This window comes from Schistocerca americana, chromosome X (genome assembly GCF_021461395.2).
Source record: "Schistocerca americana isolate TAMUIC-IGC-003095 chromosome X, iqSchAmer2.1, whole genome shotgun sequence".
NCBI lineage: Eukaryota > Metazoa > Arthropoda > Insecta > Orthoptera > Acrididae > Schistocerca > Schistocerca americana.
In genome coordinates this window covers 191,436,906-191,459,615 of record NC_060130.1, presented here as the reverse complement: position 1 = coordinate 191,459,615, position 22,710 = coordinate 191,436,906, and the positions used below count along the sequence as shown (strand labels likewise).

Here is a 22,710-nt window from a genome sequence, read left to right as displayed (position 1 = left end):
AGCTAAAACAGAGTAGGGGTTTGATAAAAAAAAGTTATACAAATAAATAAATAAATAAATGATGATGATGATGATGATGATGCTGATGATGATGATAAAACATACAACATTCCACATTCCACATAACACCTTCACTTAGTTTTTTCCTTCTCTTTTCCTTTCTAGAAATACTTATCCCCAAGCTATGCATGGCACAATAGTAATGTCTCTTCCTCTTTCTGAGCTCAATATCTCGCTCTTTATGGAGGAATGCTGATTCAGTTTTTCAGGATAGCAAATGGGAAGTTGCGGTACAGAAAACGGCCCATGTGCAGTGACTGATAGTGAGATGTGACTGAACAGTGTGGCATTACATTATTTAACAATTTATTTTTACCAGGAGTAAATCTAATGGTTGTCTCTAACTAGAAGTCTGGAAATGTGTGTGTCTACTAATTAGCTTATTTTAAATTGTTCTAAACTTGTAAATACTTTTACATGTCCAATATCCTTGTAATAAGAGATCTACGGATGAATAAATCTGCTGCTGCTGCTGCTGCTGCTGCTACTACTACTACTAATACTACTACTACAAATGGCAGTTATCATGACTTGAAACCTAAGTTGGTTAGCTCTTTGTGTGCTACTGTTCTCAGTATCCATGGAAAGTGGTTGAAGGGCAGTGAAAGTATGAGTAGGTGACATTGTTGGACGTCTGCACCCCACCAAAGGACATGGAGATTGAAAGTTTGTCTGCTCTGTAACACAGATTAAGAAAGATCCAACAACAGAGTACAACACTGATGCAAGCACAAATGTTTCAGAGCACACCATGCTTTGCACATTGATATTTACTGGTCATTTTATGAATGTAACAATCTCTAATCTTCTTTATTATGTGTCATATTAATCTGGTATTAACAGTACTTAATGAGTCTTCATTTTACAGAGTCCCTCTAACAGGGATACCTGAAAAACAGTGATTATTTAATTCAGTATCCAGTAAAAATGTGTATCAAATATAATTATGAAAGGCCAGTATAGTGAGAAAAATATCAGTGGTACAGTAGCAATGTATGAATATCAGTATTGTTTTGGCAGTTTATTGATATTTCTATCATATTGGTGGTCTATCACTGTCATCTGTAGCCATTCATTTCAGTGAGTAGGAATAACTGCACCAGCCATCCCAGTTTCCCATTTGTGACTGAGTTAAGTGATTTAATAATGCAGTGAAGTGGATCTGTGTGCTCCTGCATGGAATAGAGTTTTATAGGAGAAAAGCTATCATTTGTAGGAACCCAACTCTACATTTGTGTTGTTGAGTGCTCCCCTTTTTTGTGAATAATAATCAAAGATGTCCATGTGACACTAAAATCATTCATCTGTGTTTGTTCATGGAATTTCATACAGGACCAGTCCTAAATTTTCTACTCCTCACCACTGATTTCTTTTTTGACCCTTTCACATTATCACAAGTGTTCCTCCCTTTCCTGGCTGTACTATCAACAGAGCATTAAAATTTGAAAGGAAATGGGAATCTACATAGATCTTTTTTACCAGTATTCCACTAGTTTTTACATAAAATAGTACTTCAGATGATCACCAGCAGAAGTCCAGTGCCCACATTTGGTAAACTGAAGAATTCAGATTTCTTTTGTGGATGTCTTGATTATATCAGTGCCCACATTTGGTAAACTGAAGAATTCAGATTTCTTTTGTGGATGTCTATTCAATTCTGCTGTTCAATACAGACCAAAACATAGTACTTGGTGTTCTCTTAATAATTTTAAATGCAGCAAAATTCAGTGTTTTAAATGGTTAATTATCACATTTGTTCCACTGTACTGATGTGCCAACCACATTACAGCCCATAATTCAGGCTGCCCACTTGCTACAGGCTTGTAAGCTGGATGAAGATGTTCAGCATGTATGCAATATGTGTGATAAACTTTCAATGTTGCAGGTATGTATTCAAAATTAACTGTATCATTGTTTCAAATTGGTGTCAGTTATAACTGATTTATTAAATTTTTTGATTATATCAGTGCCCACATTTGGTAAACTGAAGAATTCAGATTTCTTTTGTGGATTTCTTGATTATATCAGTGCCCACATTTGGTAAACTGAAGAATTCAGATTTCTTTTGTGGATGTCTATTCAATTCTGCTGTTCAATACAGACCAAAACATAGTACTTGGTGTTCTCTTAATAATTTTAAATGCAGCAAAATTCAGTGTTTTAAATGGTTAATTATCACATTTGTTCCAGTGTACTGATGTGCCAATCACATTACAGCCCATAATTCAGGCTGCCCACTTGCTACAGGCTCGTAAGCTGGATGAAGATGTTCAGCATGTATGCAATATGTGTGATAAACTTTCAATGTTGCAGGTATGTATTCAAAATTAACTGTATCATTGTTTCAAATTGGTGTCAGTTATAACTGATTTATTAAATTTTGCACATGATTAGATTGCCCATTGTGATGGTTCTTACATAGTAATGCATCCACTCATGTTAAAGACTGGTTTATATACCATATGGGTTAGGAAGAAACATATTTATAAAGACTTGTGAGCTACAGTAGTTTTTTCATTAAAGTAATTTGCATTTCTTGGTGCTTCATATGTATATTATACAGCAATTGATGATGTAATTCTCTGCAGCTAGAACAGGTTGTTCCAACTTATGTGCTTGTAATAATTTGTGGATTGCTCCAACCAGTGTTGGTGTCAGTGAGGAACTGAATTAGCCTGCACGGCAGCACCTTGTAATCTGACAACTATAAATGGTGCACATTATGTTATTGCCAACAACAAATTTGGAATGTTACATTAACTAAAAAATGCAGGAAGCAAGGGAAATAAATAATAAGGAACTCTATTAATAGTATGTAATATGTTCATTAGGCTTCTGAAGTTTGAGGTTTTTCCATTTTAAGAGGAAATATTGAGAGTCAAAGTGTTTGCAGTGTTACTGTGGAAGATTCATTGTAACATCATAAAGAAAACTCCCTTCTTTGCTTTTTACTCTTGCTATGGACAAAAAAAGTGATCACATTAGTATATATATGCCCAAACATGCACATGATCATGACCATATTTTTGTATAGGTTGTGAAACATTTTTGCTGTAATGAAAAATCCCACTAGGACAAAGTCAGTGTGCTGTGGTATCTTTCTTTCATTGAAGTTAGAAATACTAGATTCACATATTTTAACTTTGGTAATGGTGACAGACCATGGAATGAAACCAGGAAAGGATTGTTGAATAATTTAATTTCCATTTCCAAAATATTGAGCTCCTGCAGTCCCTTTTTAAAGACATGCTTAACTGGTTTATCTTGACTTGGTAATCAGTAAAACTAGTAATCTTAAAGAAGCCAGGTGACCCAAAAATGTTAAATTGCAGTTTCTCATTTGTTTCTCAAACATAGGTTTTCCAAGAACATTCAGATTTTGTTTTGCACGTCAACCATTTAATTTTCCATCCACTGCAGTAACATTTTAAATTGTTCAGATGTATTTTCATGTCTGCTAGGAATGCTAGCTCTGATAAACATTTTAAATCTTTCAGATATTACACTTCTTTCCCTATCACTTTGGCAAAAGGAAAAGCTTGCTCACAAATGTGAAAGTAATTAACAAGAAGTTACCAATCAAGCTAACTGTGGTGTGGTTAGGTATGTCCTCATACTTTGCATCCATATCTTTCTCCTGCCATGGTTGCCATGTCCAAGTTCCAGTGAGTTGCAATTTGTTGGGAACGGAAACTCCTTAAATTCTCTGCAACTCCTTTAGAGACAAATATTATGCATCTGCTACCAGACTTACTGCTACAATAAATTATTTTTTTTCAGATGTAACCCTCTTGATATTTTTCTTTTAAGTCTGTTAGATCTCTGAGTATTTTGCCCTCTATCTGCTCCTAATGCCCTGCGTGGGAGCATGTACAAGGGTGCGCTGAAAAGTTATGCCTCCAAGTTTTTTATACATAAATTCTTAATGCATTTTAAATAAAGCACATGTTATTAACATTCTACATATTTATTCTTCATTTCTATACATTTGCAGCCCTCTGCCATGAGAGGTCTCTGAATTGTAGGATGTAACATGGTGGTGAGTAATGTAATTATGTCACTGGATTAGAAACAGCATATTAAAATCAGATTCTGGGTTAGAAGAGTTTGTCCACACATGCTGCTCCTTTAGGATGACAAAGGTACATCACAAATTAGCATTGTGACATCTGAAACAATCGTCCACCTTTGGTTCACTGTCATCATCATCCTCCATACAATTCCAACTTGGCACAATCAAGTTTTCATTTTTCCAAAACTTAAAGAACACCTTCAAATATGTTACTTTGACAATGAAAAAGAGGTACAAGCCGAGGTGAGGTTCTGAGTCCATCAACCAGGTCAAATATTCTGCAATGACTGTACCAAGAAATTGTCGTCTCGGGGAGAAATGTGTTACCAGGATGACTATACTGAGAATAGAGATACAGACTGCTAAGAATATTTGTTTTATTTAAGAATCTTAGAGTTTTCATGTAGAAAATTCAGAGGCATTGCTTTTCAGGATGTCTTCGTACAGTCATGTTGTATGGTATACATATTGGCAAAATTAAATACTTCATGGCATACACAACACTGCAGGCATTCATCTATATTAGTAAATGCGAGAAAGGCATGGGGCTTTCATGGCTAACGATATCTGCCATTGTCAGTGTCAGAACACAAATCTGTTTGCATTTGTTATGTCAGATATGGTGACATGATACTTGCAGACAGAATATCATCAGAATTTTATGTGCTTGAAGTCTTAATGAGTATCAGCTGTTGTCTCTGAATTATGTACGATTTGTATGTACAATTAATTCTTCCTTCTGAAATTCTTCTTTGAGGAACAGTTTTGTCTGTCTCCATTTTATCAGATACTGAAGTTAGGAGAAAGTTGACATCCTTACAAATGTAATGTTGCAGCAGTAGTAGTAGTACAGCTATTAATTTAATGAATATTTCTGCTGTAGTTATTACTGCATTTTATTTTGTATGGTTCTAACTGCTACACATGTTTTTCAGATAATCAAAATACTCAATCTGTATACAACCATTGATGAATCTGAAGAATGTGTTCCTGTCAGCTTTATTTGTAGAATACAGGCCAAACTCCTGGAAAGAAGTGAACCTCAGAAACAGGTATGGAGAAATGAGAGCAAATTGCTGCTCTTGCAATGTTTCATAACTACTGGACCTTTTAGAGAAATTGTTAGACGTCTATAAACTATGTAATGTGTTGCATTTTCTACACTGACAAAGGTACCACAATTAGCCTTCTTCATTTTAATTCCTCTCAGCAGTATGATGTTTTTGTAGTCCAATAAAAATTAATTAGTCCTGGAGAGCTCTTTGAGAGTAGTGTTCCAATTCCTGACTGACCACCTCGATAGTTTTGACAGTGACATCTCCCACAGTTTCTCCCTGACCTATACTATTACTCACTATCTAGTATTTTGTGCGTGATATCACTGATCAGCAAGATGGTTGAATGATACGACATCCAATCAATTCCCTAAGGATGACAGCTGAAATTTTGTTAGCAATGTGGGTTTAGACTATTGTTTGTTTATAATATACTTAGTTGTGAATGCCATATATCCATATTCAATCCCATCTAACTGTTTACCCTTTGCAGATGGTAAGTACCTAATAAATATTCAACATTTAGAAAGAATGATATGGTGTCTAACAGTGTCTGCAGTACCATAGCTGTTAAATCGCAGTGCTAGTTTATCGTTACCAAAAGACAAAAAAAAGTTTTGCAGCACCTTAGTACCTATAGATATGTATGGGTAAGAATTCTACAGGAGCAGGGAGGGGAAGAATAAGCCTTCGGGAAGAAAAAATATTTACCATGAAACAAAGCAATCAGCAAAATAAAAGCAGTCTGAAAATGCATATCCATGTAACCAAAAACTGCTGCTGAATAACACTGAAGACTGTATTCTTGAAGTCTGTCTCCTCTTCAGTGGCAGCCCTCCTGTGGTCCGGAGTGGTTTCTCCTTCTATAGTTAAAAAGTTGCCTTCACAGGTGTTGCAGCAGGAATCTTGGAAGATCATAAGAAACTAGTCCTGCACTTCAGCTATTGAGTAGGAGGGGTATGCCCCCACAATGGTTACATGATCTGCCCAACTCTCCCCCTTCCTCTCCACCTCCCCCTTTCTCTCGCCCTCCCCCTCCCTCTTTCTCTCGCCCTCACCCTCCCCTTCCCCCTTTCTCTCGCCCTCACCCTCACCCTCCCCATCCCCCTTTCTCTCGCCCTCGCCCTCACCCTCCCCCTCCCCCTTTCTCTCGCCCTACCCCCATCTACCCCACCCCTTTACCCCTTTTTGTGTAGAAAGGATGGCACTATTCCAGCTGGGTAATAAAATTTATTGCATTGAGTCAGCCTAAAGGTTTCATTGTGCCCTGTATCTATTGCTCTTTCACACTGGAGAGGCATATCCCACGGCAGAAAAATAATGTCACTGTAGTTGCACAGATTGTTGTACAATGGACAGCAGCTGGACTCTTGTCCCGGGAGCAATTGGTTCCTGCAAGCAGCAGCCACTTGGGCATGGTCACTCATTGGCTACCTCTGTAAGATTCCTGTTCGCCTTCATTCACCACTGACACCTGTTGTTTGTGGCTCTTGTGACAGTCATATGCCAAGCACCAACTGCAGGTGTCAGCATAGCTGTGTGTGAGTGGGTTGCAGCCAGCTGGCCAATTGCTTGCTGTCATCCTGCTGCCCACCTGCCCTCTTCCCATGAAGTGAGGGCATGGTCACCTCCTTGCACTGATGCAGTGCTAACGTAATAGTGCGAAATAAAGTATTAATTTTGGCAGCCACCTCTTTCTGAACCTTCACCAGCCTGCTACCTTGCCTCAACCATTTGCTGTCTGCCATCCTTACATTGTAGTAGCCCCTCCATCTCAAGCTTGGCTATAATTGGCACCAGAATTGGTGGCGTCTCCAATAGGCACCAGATGGTGCATTGTCCCAGCAGCACGATGTCTGGACCACTGCCTACAGTGTCAGCACAGTAGGGGGAATGAGAGAACTATTGGTTATCTTTGTTGTGTGTGACAGACATGGGATCTAGCAGTAACTATCACAATAACTTGAAGTTATTTGTTTTGGGTCAGAGCAACTGGATAATGTGTCTGAGTTTCAGGACAATGGTAAGGCTCAGTGTATGGAGCATGTTAGATATTCACAAAGTAATCTGCTCGGGAATTCTGCAGTGTGGGCTGAGTGAATATATGTAACTTGCTTTACGTCCTACAATATGGCCATGTTACAAGGCTGTATATGGAGTGTAGTGTTAATGATAAGGTGTAGTTTGTAATTTATTTATTTTTTCAGGTTGTGAACTGTTGCATATTTATACTTTGTGTATTGTGTGTGGATGATGGGTAAAGGTGTTGCAATGGCAGTCACACATGGTGCAGTTTGGAGCTTAAGGCAGTTCATTTTTTGAAAGAAAAGATAGTACAGTTGTCAGCAGATAAAACAGTAATGGGGGCAAACTGCAGTTAAGGATGAGGAAATGGCATTGCTCCAGGCACCAGACCAAGTAATAGATCAGCTGCTGCACGCCCCCCCCCCCCCCCATCCTTTTCCTGGAAGGTCATCTGAGGACGTGGTGGTATTTGTTGAGGACCCAATGATGTCAGCAGGTATTGGTGATTAGTCCAATGTTCAGTTGTTATTGGTGTCAAAATTACATCTAGTGGAAGAACTGAAAACTACTGTGGGATATACAGAGGCACTAAGAAATCATAAATGTTTGAGCAGATAAACTAGGGGCTTCTCAAGAGGTACAAGAAGCAGAGCTGTGCAATGTTCTTTCAGGAATGATTGAGTACTGTTACAAGGAGGCATTGACAAGCCATAGCGGATTATGCCAACAGAATATGCAAGGTCAATATGTACATAAATATGAGCTGGGACAGAACAATGAAGCAAATATTCAATACGATGGAAAAACAGACAAGGTTGAAAATTTCACTTTCATTTACTCATTGACAAGTTTTGGCTTGGGATACATTTTCAAATTATGCATATAGTCAAAATGGTATTTCCCAAAATATAAGACCCATATCAAGATAACAAACATGTATACCCCCCCCCCCCCTTCAGGTATGGGGGTTAGAACAGGTGTGAGGTATTCCTGCCTGGCATACGAAGTGACTAAAAAGAGTTTCACACATTTCGGCCTTTATGTGATGGTCCCCTGTACGGTTTGACCTCCATTCTCAAAAATTTTCCCAAACAGCGAGCCAATTGGTGAAGGGTGTCTTACAAGGTACATCGTGTCCATCATGCATTGAGATCTTTAGCCCACTTTCTTGTCGTCGCATTGCAGTCCTGCCCATTCTCCATCTCTTGGGTGAGGACACCTTCCTGGGTGCGTGTTCCACCATGCACTACGCAGTGTCAATGTCTGCGTTGACTTCTTGGCACCTGAAATCCAGCACGGTAGCCAGTCCGTTATGGTGGGGCTGCCATGTACCCTGTTGGTTGTAGCCCCTGACCACACAGGGACCGCTCTGTTGATGCCTGTGCCATTAACTCCCCATATATGCCAAGTGGTAGATGCCCATCCTCCTGGGGCATCGGGTCTCCCAGCAATGGCCATCCTGCCAGGTGGCCTTTACTGCAGCTGGGTGGCGCCCGTGGGGAGGGTCCCTGGTCGGAGTTGGTGGCATCAGGGTGAATGACAAGCGATGAAGAGTAGTCCATCATCTCTTGCTGGTGGTGAAACACTAGCAGCCTCTAAGCGATCACAAGCTAAATTCAACGCACAGAATTATGAATAAGAATCGTTATCCTCCCCGGCCACACCATGGGAGGAACGTCAGGCTAAGAATGGCGACGGATCTTATTCACCCCAGTACCTTGAATGTTCGAGAGCTGATGGGGAATCTTTCATGACGATGAATCCTCACTTTTTTGTTGAGCATTTAGAGGACAAGTTCGTGGAGGTGGAGGGCTTGTCCAAAATGAGATCTGGGTCAGTCTTGATCAAAACCGCATCCTCTGTCCAGTCACAGGAGTTACTTGGTTGTGACAAGCTGGGGGATGTTTCTGCAACCATCATGCCCCACAAGAGCTTACATATGGTCCAGGGTATCATATCACAGAGACCTTCTTGTGCAGTCCGACGATGAGCTGCGCGCCAATTTAGAGTGGCGAGGTGTACATTTCGTCCGGCGTGTCCACTGGGGTCCGAAGGATAATCAGGTTGCCACCGGTGCCTTCATCTTGGCCTTTGACGGTGATACCATGCCCAAGAAGGTCAAGGTGATGGTCTAATGGTGTGATGTAAAGCCCTATATCACTCCGCCGATGTGGTGCTTTAAGTGCTGGAAGTTCGGCCATATGTCTTCCCGCTGTATTTCCAGCGTCACGTGCTGAGATTGCAGACGCCCATTACATCCCAATATTCCGTGTGCCCCATCTCCCATCTGTGTCAACTGTGGAGAGCACCACTCGCCTTGCTCGCCTGACTGCAGGATTCTCCAGTAAAAAAGGAAAATCATGGAGTACAAGACCCTGGACAGTCTGACCTACACTGAGGCTAAGAGAAAATTTGAACGCTTGCATGCTGCGTGTATGAAATCATCTTACACCACTGCTACAACAGTTCTGGCACCATCAGCTCCTCCAACCCCAGTCACCTCTCAGAGCCAGAAGACTACACCTGCCCCCTTGGTGGTGAGGGCATTTCCCTCCCTGTTGCTCCTGCACCACCTACTTTCGGAGCAACACTCCACCAACCATCGGGAACGTCCGTCCCCACTTCTAAGCCAGAGAAGCATAAGTCTTCTTCAGCTTCTCTGGCTAGGAAGGGGTCCCTTGGATCACTCCCTTCCCAGGTTTCTTCTAGTGGGAAAGATGATGCCCGCCAGTGGCTGAAGAGCCCAAAAGCAGCTGGTCGTAGGGCTTCACGCTCATCATCAGTCCCGGAGACTGAGCCAGTGAAGTCCTCCCAGCCAGGAAACACAAGGAGCAGCGAGAGAAATCCAAAAAGAAAACCCCTAAGACGAAGGAAATTGCAGTGGCACCCACACCACTGCTACCTACAAGCTCTGCGTCTGATGATGAGGTGGAGATTCAGGCGTCTGCTGAGGACCTAGATCTCACCAGACCCTCAGACACAATGGATATAGACTGCTCAGGCAATAAATCGGAGGCAGCAGGTGACTCTGAGGCTTAAACTGCCTCATTGAATGTTCCATGTCTTCCCAGTCCCATGATGTCATCCTCAAGTCGAACTACGGCTTGTTTTTCCACTGCCTGGCTGAGCTACGGCAACTGTTAAGCTTTACACCTGCTATCTGCATTACACTCCACGAAACCAGGTTCCCAGCAATGCGAACCCCTGCCCTCTGCGGCTATAAGGGATATTACAGGAACCATAACAACGATAATAGTGTGTCAGGTGGAGTTTGTGTTTATGTCCTAAACTCAGTCTGTAGTGAACATGTGCCCCTTCAAACCCCTCTTGAAGCTGTGGTTGTCAGAACGACGACGACGCAGGAAATAACTGTCTGCAATGTATGGATGGTGCAGTGCCCCTGAATGTATTAGCTGCACTAATTGATCAACTCCCTAAACCTTTCCTACTTCTGGCAGATTTTAATGTCCATAACCCCTTGCGGGGTGGTACCATGCTTACTGGCTGAGGCAGAGATGTCGAAACTTTACTGTCGCAATTCGACATCTGCCTCTTAAATAATGGGGCCGCCACACATTTCAGTGTGGCTCATGGTAGTTACTCAGCCATTGATTTATCAATTTGCACCACAGGACTTCTCCTATCTATCCACTGAATAGCACATGGCTACCTGTGTGATAGTGACCACTTCCCCATCTTCCTGTCACTGCCCCAGCGTCAGGCACAAGGACGCCTGCCCAGATGGGCTTTGAAAAAGGTAGACTGGGGAACTTTCAGCTCTGCCATCACCACTGAAGCTCCCCCACATGGTAACATCGATGTGATGGTTGAGCAGGTGACTAACACAATTGTTTCTGCAGCAGAAAACGCGATCCCTCACTCTTCAGGCAGCCTGAGGCATAAGGCAGTCACTCGGTGGTCACCGGAAGTCGCTGAAGCAATTTAGGAGCGTCAGCGAGTTCTACGGCAGCATAAGCGGCACCCTTCCCTGGAGCACCTCATACCTTTTAAACAGCTCCGTGCCCGTGTTCACTACCTTATCAAACAACGGAAGAAGGAGTGTTGGGAGAGATAAGTCTCCACCACTGGGTGCCACATGGCACCTTCGCAAGTCTGGGCAAAGATCAAACGTCTTTTCAGGTACCTGGCCCCAACAGCTGTCCCTGGTGTTACCATAAATGGTGAGTTATGTACCGACGCAAAGGCAATTGCTGAGCGCTTTGCCCTGCACTTTGCCCTGCGCTTTGCGTCGGAGAATTACCCTGCAGCCTTTCGCACACTTAAACAGCGGCTGGAAGAGAATGTTCTCTCATTCACTACATGCTGCAGTGAATCCTATAATGCCCCATTTACAGAGTGGGAGTGCCTCTGTGCCCTTGTGCATTGCCCTGATACAGCTCCTGGGCCTGATCACATCCACAGCCAGATAATTAAACATCTCTGATCTGACGAAAAGTGACATCTTCTCGTCATCTTCAACCAGCTCTGGTGCTATGGCATCTTTCCATTGCAATGGCGGAAGAGCACCATCATTCCGGTACTCAAAACCGGTAAAAACCCGCTCGATGTGGATAGCTATCGGCCCATCAGCCTCACCAACGTTCTTTGTAAGCTGTTGGCATGTCTGGTATGTCGGCGTTTGGGCTGGGTCCTCGAGTCACATGGCTTGCTGGCTCCATGTCAGGGCGGCTTTCGCCAGGGTCGCTCTACCACTGATAATCTGGTGTCCATAGATTCTGCCATCTGAACGGCCTTTTCTAGACAGCAACACCTGATTGCCGTCTTTTTTTACTTACATAAAGCATAAGACACAACTTGGCGACATCATATCCTTGCCACATTGTATGAGTGGGGTCTCCATGGACCACTCCTGATTTTTATCCAAAACTTCCTGTCGCTCCGTACTTTCCATGTCCAAGTTGGTGCCTCTCAATAGTTCCATCCATATCCAGGAGAATGGAGTCCCTCAGGGCTCTGTATTGAGTGTCTCTCTATTTTTAGTGGCGATTTACGGTCTAGCAGCAGCTGTTGGGCCCTCTGTCTCACCTTCTCTGTTTGCAGACGACTTCTGCATTTCGTACTGCTGCAAAAGTACTGTTGTTGCCGAGCGGCGCATACAGGGAGCCATCCACAAGGCACAGTCATGGGCTCTAGCCCATGGCTTCCAGTTTTCAGCAACAAAGTTGTGTGTCATGCACTTCTGTCGGCGTCGTACTGTTCATCCTGAACCCGCACTTTACCTTAATGATGATTCACTCACTGTAGTAGACACATATCAATTCCTAGGACTTTTTTCAACGCTTGATTGACTTGGCTCCCTCATCTTTGTCAGCTTTAAGCAGAAGTGCTGGCAGCATCTCAATGCCCTCCGATGCCTGAGCAACATCAATTTGGGTGCAGATTGCTCTACACTGCTGCAGCTCTACAGAGCCCTTGTCCAAACCTTAATTGACTATGGGAGTGTGGTTTGTGGTTAAGCAGTGCCTTCAACATTGCATTTACTCACCCTGTGCACCACTGTGGGATTTTATTAGCGACACGAGCTTTTAGTACGAGTCCAGTGACCAGTGTCCTGGTGGAGGCTGGTGCCCTCCACTGTAGATCGGACGTGCGCAACTGCTCATAGTTACCCTGAGCATCCGAATTACCATCTCCTTTTCCTGCCCGCGGCAGTCCATCTCCCGCATCGGCGGCCCAGATCAGGGCTAATGATTGTGGTTTGCGTGCGGTCCCTTCTCTCCAAACTGGAGTCCTTCCCTTTACCAGCTCTAGTTGCGGTCCGTTCACGTATGCCTCCATGGTGTACACCTTGGCTGCAGCTTCGTCTGGACCTTTTGCATGGCCCTAAGGACTGCGTTAACCTTGCCGCTCTCGACTGTCACTTTCCTCCCAATTCTTGACGTGTCCCGGGGCTCTGAAGCGGTTTACACCGATGGCTCAATGGCTGATGGTCATGTAGGCTTCACATATGTTCATGGAGGACATGCTGAGCAGCACTCCTTGCCAGTTGACTGCAGTGTTTTCACTTCAGAGCTGATGGCCATATCTCGTGCTCTTGAGTACATCCACTCATGCCGTGGCGAGTCATTTCTCCTGTGAACTGACACATTGTGCAGCCTACAAGCTATCGACCAGTGCTACCCTTGCCACCCTCTGGTAGCGTCCTTTCAGGAGTCTATCTATCCTCTGGAACAGTCCCGCCGTTCCGTGGTCGTAGTGTGGACGCCAGGATACGTCAGAATCCCCGGCAACGAACTTGCTGACAGGCTGGCCAAACAGGCAATGCAGAAACCGCTTCTGGAGGTAGGCATCTCCGAAGCTGACCTGCGTTCTGTCTTACACCACAGGTTTTTCCGGCTTTGGGAGACGGAATGGATAACAGCATGCATAACAAACTGCATGTCATTGAGGACACTATGAATGTGTGGAAGTCACCCATGCAAGCCTCTCGCAGGGAATCAGTTGTCCTCTGCCGGCTCCGCATTGGCCATATGTGGCTAACGCATGGTTACTCCATTGCGAGGACCCACCTCAGTGTCACTGTGGCCCCCTAAATGACAATTGTCCACCTCTTGCCGGACTGTCCACTTTTAGCCACTCTGCAGCAGACTTTTAACTTTCCCAGCACCCTGACTTTGGTGTTGGTGAACAATGCCTCCACAGCAGCTTTAGTTTTACATTTTATCCATGAGAGTGGGTTTTATACTTCTATCTAGGTTTTAGTACATGTCCTTTGACCCTTTGTGTCCTCCACCGTAGTGCTTTTAGAGTGGAGGTTTTAATGTGTTGCAGAGTGACTGGCTTTCCCTTTTTTTCTCGTGGTTGGCTAGCCACTGTAATCTGCTTTCATGTTTTACTCTCTTCTGTTTCTAGCGTCCGTGTTGTTTCCTTGTCCTCTTTTGTTCCTTTTAGTGTTCATTGCCTTCCCTTCATTCTTGTGGCTTTTCCTTTCTTTCTGTTTTGTGTTATATGTTTCGTCCGTTTTATTCTCACACTTGTGGCATTATGTTGTTAGGAACAAGGGACTGATGACCTCATAGATTGGTCCCTTCTCCTGCCTTTAAACAAAGTAACCAACCAAACATGATAGGTAACAAAGTGAAAATGAATAGTTATAGAGTATACAATTATTTTTTGGTGTTGCAATTCTTTTCCCCCATTAGTGTCATCAATTTTGTAGCAGTTTTACTCAAGCAGCAGTTCCACAAGGGCACAGGGCTATAGCAGACAAGGAGATGACATGGAGTCTGTGCTTCAGATTTAGTACCACAGTGCAGCAGACCTTCCTGGCTCACTCCAGCAGCAGCCCAACTCCTGTCATGATGGCAACAAGGCAACAAATTGCAACCTATGCACAGCAGCTGTTTCTCACCACTGCAGTGGACATGCCTCTGCGCCACATGCAGAGGCTGCCTGGGTGCAGTAACTCATTTGCAGGATTGGCTACCTCTGCAAGATTACTCTTCACTTTCATGCATTGCTGACACCCATAGAATGGGGCAAGGCCATCTCCCAGTATAGACACAGTGATAATGTAACAGTGCAGAATAAAACATTAATTTTGACAGTCTCTTCTCCCTCGTCCTTCACCAGCCATGAACTCCCCACTGTCTCCCATACTGACATCATAGCCAACTGTCCACCCCAAGGTCACCTATAACATGCAACTGTTATGAGCACCTACAGAAAGTGGTGGTTGAAGGATGGCGAAAGCACTGGTAGGTGATGAGATGCTGAATCACCATGGCTGATCATAGAATGTGGAGGTCAGAGACTTGCCAGCTCTGTAAAGGCAGACAGGGAGTGCTCAGTGGTAGATCTGATGACACAGTGCTGAACAGGCAGAAGTGTTAAGGGATGCATAGTTTTGTGCACATTATTGAAAATAAGCCGCCACAACAGACAACCCTTGTGTGTTCACATGTTGACCCAATGACACTGCCAGTTGTGATTGCAGTGGCCACAGAATCAGAGAGATTAAGCCATGAATCAATGTAAATGTCTTGCTTAGTTAGATGGCTCACATTTCTTGTTACACAAGATCAGTAATTGTGTCTGGATATACAGGCCAGGATGCAGGCCAATTGGAGTAGTTTTATTCTCTGTTGGACATTCACCTTGTTTTTCGTGGGAAGTATAGTAATAATCAAAGACACATTAACGCTATGGAGTATATGGACACTGTTGTAGACCATTTACATTCCTTCATGCTTGATTTCTTTCTGCCAGTGATGGCATCTTCCAACATAACTTTCCATGTCTCATGCCTGGAAACATCCTGTAGTGATCTAGGAGGCAATACAGTTACCTCACGTTGATGTCTTTACCACCAGATTCACCTGATTTGAACCTAGACATTTACTAGCATAACAATGCTTCAATCTGGTTCCTGACAATACTATATGTAGCTCACAATGAGTTGCTCCACCCCACAGATGAAATGCACAGACTTGTCTTAACAAGGTTTGGTCTTGGCTGGTTCTGATTATACAAACATCAAAAAACATTTTGCATCACCCCGGTTCCCAGAACTCCTAAAGAGAGAGGTTGACTGTGGATATTGTATCACAGACACAGTCCCTTTGACTGTTCAGAGATCCCCCTGCGGGTCCGGGGGTTAGAATAGGACTGAGGTATCCCTGCCTGTTGTAATAGGTGACTAAAAGGAATCTCGCACTTTTTGGCGCTTTAAGTTCAGGTCCCATTTTTTGATTTGACCTGCCACTTTGCAAATTCTACAGAAGTGCAGGCCATATGGGGAAGGACACCTTACATGGTGCAAGAGTTGTCCATAGTGCCCTTAGATTCGATCTCCTGAACCTCTTGTCATGGCTTTGCATATCCACCTGCAACTCAAGTATTTGCGCGAGGACACTTTACAGGGTATGTAACTTGCTTCTGTTGTCTCCTGTCCTCATTCGCCCCCATGACAGTATTGTATTTCTCTGCACCCACTATCCAGCATGGTAGCCACTCCATTGTAGTGGGGCTGTCATGTACCCATTTGGTAGTAGCCCCCTGACAACACAGGGATTGCACTGCTGATGCCTGAACTGTAAACTCCCCATGCATGCCAAGAAGTAGATGCCTGTCTTCCTGCAGCATCAGGACTCCTAGCAATGGTCATCATGCCAGGTGGCCTTTGCTGTGGCTGGGTGTCACCTGTGGGGAGAGCCCCTGATCGGAGAGGGTGGCATCAGGGCAGATGACCTGCAATGAAGTTGACTAAGCCATCTCAGGCTGGTGACCATATGCCACCAGCAATCTCTGCGAAGGGCAAGATCAAGTAGAATACTGACAGATATGACACTAAATTGTTTCCCTCCCTCACTACACCATGCGAGGAACAGTGGGCTACAGAAAGAAGAGAGCCATATTCACCTCGGTATTTAGTCTGTAGCAGAATAGACGGGGACTCCTTTCTACCTATGAAGCTTCAATTTTTTGTTGAACATCTTGAGGATAAGCTTGGGGAAGTGACAGCACTGTGCAAGATGAGCAGTGGTGCAGTCTTGATTCAGACAGCACCCCAGCCCAATCCTGGGCGTTACTCGCTTGTGACCAGCTGCATGATATTCCAGTTTCCATCACTCCCCGTGAAAGCCTCAACATGGTCCAGCAGATTATTTTCCATTCCGATCTATTCTTGCAGTCTGATGATGAGCTACGTGGCAATCTAGATTGGCGGGGTGTTCATTTCATCTAGTGCGTTTACAGGGGACCCAAAGACAACAGTGTTGCTACTGGTGCCTTCATCTTGGCCTTTGAGGGTGATTCATTGCCTGAAAAGGTCAAGGTGATGGTTTACCACTGTGATGATAAACCATACATCTCTCCCCCTATGCAGTGATTTAATGCTGGAAATTCAGGCACTGCATTTCCACCGCCACATGACAAGACTGCAGACATCCACTGCATCCAGACACTCCCTACCACGTGTATCAACTGTGGAGAGCAGCACTCCCCCTGCTCACCAGACTGCACAGTACTCCAAAAGGAGCTAAAAATCATGAAATACAAGACCTTGGACTGGTTGACTTACTAAGAGGCTAAATGTAAATTTGATCGATAACACCCCATTTGGTTGATGTCCACATGTGCTGCTGCTACATTACAATTGCCATCACAAGTACCAGCCATACCACACACTGTGCGCCACGAACAGGTGCCCTCCAGGCCACCAGAATACATCTGCCCCCTTGGTGGTAGGGGGAAAATCTCCTTTCGTTTCTCCCATAGTACCTACTTCGGGAGCAAGGCCCCCCAAATGCAGGGGACATCAGTCCCCTCTCTCCAGCCAGAGAAGCAACAGCCTCCTCCAGCTCCTCTCATGCAGAAGGGGTCCTTTGGTACCCTCTCTCTCAAGGTGTCTACTAATGACACAGGGGGGACACACACACCAGTGGCTAAAGGAGCCAAAAGCTGCTTGACGAAGAGCGTCTCGGTCTTCCTCTGTGCCTGAAACTACTTCAGAGAAGTACTCCCAGCCAGCCCATAAAGAGAAGCAAGAGGGCAAGCAAACAAACAAGTTTGCTAAGAAAAAGGACCCTCCAGAGACCAATTATGCACCTGCAGTTGAGGTGGATATCTCGCTATCCCTTAAGGACCTGGATCTCACTGACACGTCATCCACAATAGGAATGGATACAAATACTCAATCGGTGGCAGCAGGTGATCCTGAGGCGTAACCTGCCTCATTGCATGCTTCATGCCTTTCCAACCTCACGATATCGTCATCCTCCAGTGGAATTGCTGTGGTTTCTTCTACCACCTGGCTGAGCTACGGCAACTGTTAAGCTTTACACCTGCTTTCTGCACTGCCTATTATAGTGTGTCAGGTAGAGTTTGTGTCTATGTCCTGAACTCAATATGCAGTGAAACTGAGCCCCTTCAAACCCTTCTTGAAGCCGTGGCTGTCAGGAAAAGAACTACACAGGAAATAACTGTCTGCAACATATATCTTCTTCCAGATGGTGCAGTACCCCTGAACACATTGGCTGCACTGATTCATCAACTTCCTAAACCTTTCCTACTTTTGGGAGATTTGAATGGCCATATCCCCTAGTGGGGTGGCACTGTGCTTACTGGCCGAGGTAGAGATGTCAAAACTTTCCTGTTTCAACTCGACCTCTGCCTCTTAAATACTGGGGCCACCACACATTTCAGTGTGGCTCATGGCACTTATTCGATCATTGATTTATCCTTCTGCAGCCCAGGACTTGTCCCACCTGTCCACTGGAGAGCCCACGACGACTTGTGTGGTAGTGACCAATTTCCCATCTTCCTGGACGTCCAACAAGATGGGCTTTAAACAAGGCAGACTGGGAAGCTTTCACTTCTGCTGTCACCACTCAATCTCCCCCACAAGGTGCCATCAATGGTAGTTGAGCAGGTCACTATAATGATCATTCCTGTGGCGAAAAAAACAATCCCTTGTTCTTTAGGGTTCCCTCCAGTGAAAGTCAATACCTTGGTGGTCATCAGAAATTGCTGAGGCCATTAAAGAGTGTCGGCGAGCTGTACAGCGACATAAGCAGCACCCTTCCCTAGAGCACCTAATAGCTTTTAAAACAGTTTGCCACCTTATAAAAAGATGGAAACAGGCGTGTTGGGAGAGGTGTGTCTCGACCGTTCGGTGCCATATATCACCTTCCCAAATCTGAATGAAGATCAGATGTGTTTGTGGGTACCAGACCATGACAGGTGTTACTGGCATTAACATCAATGGCATGTTACCTACTGACACAAACGCAATTTCCGAGCACTTTGCTGAGCATTATGCTCCAACCTCCATGTCGGAGAATTATCCCCCAGCATTTTGCACCCTCAAACAGCAGATGGAAAGGAAAGCCCTCTCGTTCACTCAGTGTCACCATGGACCTTATAATGCTCCATTTACAAAGTCGGAGCTCCTCTGCGTCCTTGCACGTTGCCCTGACACAGTTCCTGGGTGAGATCAGATCTGCAGTCACATGATCAAACATCTCTTGTCTGACTACAAGCTACATCTCCTTGTCATCTTCAACCAGATCTGGTGCGATAGCATCTTTCCATCGCAATGATGGGAGAGCACCATCACTCCAGTGCTCAAATCCAGTAAAATCCCGCTTGATATGGATAGGTATCGGCCCATCAGCCTCACCAACGTTCTTTGTAAGCTGTTAGAATGTATGGTAAGTCAGCGTTTGTGTTAGGTTCTGGAGGGACGTGGCCTACTGGCTCCATGCCAGGGCGATTTCCACCAGGGTCACTCTTCCACTGATAACCTGTTTCCCTCAAGTCTGTAATCTGAACAGCCTTTTCCAGAAACCAACATCTGGTTACCTAATTTTTTGAATAATGAAAAGCTTACAACACGACCTGGTGACATCATATCCTTGCCGCATTATATGAGTGAGGTCTCCAGAGCCCGCTCCAGATTTTTATCCTAAATTTCCTATTGCTCAGTACTTTCCGTGTCCAAGTTGGCACCTCCCATAGTTCCCCCATATCCAGGAGAATGGGATCTCGCAGGGCTCTGTATTGAGTGTATCTCTATTTTTAGTGGCTATTAACTGTCTTAGCAGCAGCTGCCGGGTGTTGGTCTCACCTTCTCTGTATGCAGATGACCTCCTCCAGTACTGGTGTTACAAGCGGCACCTACAGGGAGCCATCCACAAGGTGCAGTCATGGGCTGTAGCCCAGTGTTTCCAGTTTTCAGCCGTGAAGTCGCGCGTCTTGCACTTCTGTCAGTGTCGTACCATTCATCCAGATCTTTTAACTTAATGATGATCCACTCACTGTAGTGGATACGTATAGATTCTTAAGACTGGTTTTTGATGCCCGACTGACGTGGCTTCCTCATCTTCATCAGCTGAAATGGAAGTGCTGGCAGCACCTGAATGCCTTCTGCTGCCTGAGGAACACCAACTGGGATGCAGATCGATCTATGCTGCTGCAGCTCTACAGAGACCTTGCTCAATCCTGCCTTGAATATGGGAGTCTCATTTATGGTACACCGGTGCCCTCAGCATTGCATTTACTCGACCCAGTACACCATCGTGGCATTCAACTAGCAACAGGAGCTTTTAGCATGAGTCCAGTGACCAGCTTCCTGGTGGAGGCCGGAGTCCCTCCATTGAAGGTTAGGCATGCACAGGGGTTCATTCCCACATTGGAAGCCCAGGTCAGGGCTTACAAGTGCAGTTTGCATCCGATCTCTTCTGTCTGAAGTGGAGTCCTTGCCTTTACCACCTATACTTGAGGACTATTCACGTACACCTCCATGGTGTACAACTAGGCCAAAGCTTTGCCTGGGCCTTCCACATGGCCCTAATAAATACAAATGTTTGTGGGAGTTGCATTCACTAGTAGTTCATAAGAAATATAAACTGTCTTACCAAGCTACAGAAGTGATGTGTAGAGTGGTACATTACAAACAAGCACAGATATGATAATTTAACAGTGAGTTTGTACTATCATAGTATTTTAACAAATGAGTAAAAAATACAGGGCAAACAAATTGTGATTATCATATGTTAAGGACCGGCTGCAAAAGTTGACATGTAGCTATAGGAGTACTAAAACTCAAGCAGTTGAACTTCAGCTGGGTATGTTTTGAGAAGATTTAACAAATACGTTAAAAAAAAGTGTGAAGGCTCTTCACCAATGTGAGGAGTTAATGTACAGTTTTTCCTGTTAAGTGCTATTTAGTGATTATAACATATTTATATTACAAAAAGGCATAGATGTTTTGTGTTTATTCAGGACCCCCAGGGCAATACTCTTTCTGAATACATTCATGAAATCATTAACATGCCGACTGATGAGTTCGTTTCCACATTATTTCATTTGATTGGCAAGCATCAAGTATAAAAGTATAATTTTAGCATTCAACAATGATGAAATCAAAGTATGCATTGATTGCCAGACATGGTCTAACACACCAGGAGTTTCTTTGATTGCAACACCTGCAAAGAAAATTCTTGTGACGAGATCCATTTCAGACTACACAAGCTTACGATACATGAGAGATTTCATGGCTCTCACAGAAAGAAACCAAGACTCAATAAATCCAGTGACCTGGTCCACCATGCCCAATCACTTAATGCAGTAATGACTTATTCAAAGACCTATGAATAGCCAATCCAAAATGAGCATGCACCCCATTATGCTGGAACCACATGCTGTGCGTCACATTTACTGTAGCATTTTCAAGCAAACTGGGAAGAACCTGTTCCAGAAAAGTCTGATAATAAGTGGGATGGTAAAAGGTACTGCTCAATGAAGCACTCACTGACCAAACCCACCCACATGTTAGCTGTGAACTGATGTTGTGCAATATGGTGCTGCATGCTGTGGGCATTTCCTGGTACCCATAATTGCTCATTGTGGTAAGGGAATACATCATCTCCCCTCCAGAAGTTTATATATATAATAGAGGGAAACATTCCACGTGGGAAAAACATATCTAAAAACACAGATGATGTGACTTACCGAACGAAAGTGCTGGCACGTCGACAGACACACAAACATACACATGAAATTCAAGCTTTCGCAACAAACTGTTGCCTCATTAGGAAAGAGGGAAGGAGAGGGAAAGACAAAAGGATGTGGGTTTTAAGGGAGAGGGTAAGGAGTCATTCCAATCCCAGGAGCGGAAAGACTTACCTTAGGGACAAAGAAGGGGTATACACTCGCGCGCGCACCCCCCCCCCCCCACTCACACACACATACATATCCATCCGCATGTACACATTGTGTGTGTGTGTGTGTGTGTGTGTGTGTGTGTGTGTGTGTGTGTGTGTGTGCCCCTTCTTTCCCCCTAAGGTAAGTCTTTCCGCTCCCGGGATTGGAATGACTCCTTACCCTCTCCCTTAAAACTCACATCCTTTTGTCTTTCCCTCTCCTTCCCTCTTTCCTGATGAGGCAACAGTTTGTTGCAAAAGCTTGAATTTCATGTGTATGTTGGTGTTTGTTTGTGTGTCTATCGACCTGCCAGCACTTTCATTCGGTAAGTCACATCATCTGTGTTTTGCTATGGAAGTACACTGGTTCATGTTGTGTATTTTATTCATCACTATTTGCATAACCTTGTTGCTCTTGCAGGCCACATTGCTGATGGACACAAAATTCATGTTCCCAGTAAGATTTCCTTTTAATCCATCAAAAATCCATCTTGAAGATATAGAAGTACCAGAGGTGTTGAACCTACCAATGCTAAAAAAAGTTTAAACTTGTGAGACACTAGTTCATCGGGAAAACAGAAATGTGCCCTACTACAAGGTTACATAGATTTCCTTCTGGAGATCTGGGTTCTGAAGTAATAAATGTAAAAATTGTAATGATATATGTATTTAATGTTAAACAGTCATCAGCATCCTATAAATGTAAACTTCTTTATTCCTTCACTCTAATGTTCATTTCATTCTGAATATTTCGTTATAATGTTAAGCTATCTGCTTACAGTTTTTTTGTTCATCAAAATTATATATAAAATATCTTTTATAATTATTTAAA

General features: G+C 44.0%; 1 protein-coding gene across 1 annotated transcript in view; it reads left to right on the top strand.

Annotated features, from left to right (window-relative positions):
* LOC124555898 (unconventional myosin-Vb-like) overlaps positions 1–22,425 on the top strand; it is a 68,079-nt gene extending 45,654 nt beyond the window's left edge. The window contains exons 6-8 of the mRNA XM_047129957.1: positions 2,251–2,373; positions 5,068–5,184; positions 22,300–22,425. Of these exons, the coding sequence (XP_046985913.1) occupies positions 2,251–2,373; positions 5,068–5,184; positions 22,300–22,425 (366 nt within the window). The remainder of the gene's footprint in view (positions 1–2,250; positions 2,374–5,067; positions 5,185–22,299) is intronic.
* The last annotated feature ends 285 nt before the right edge of the window (positions 22,426–22,710 follow it).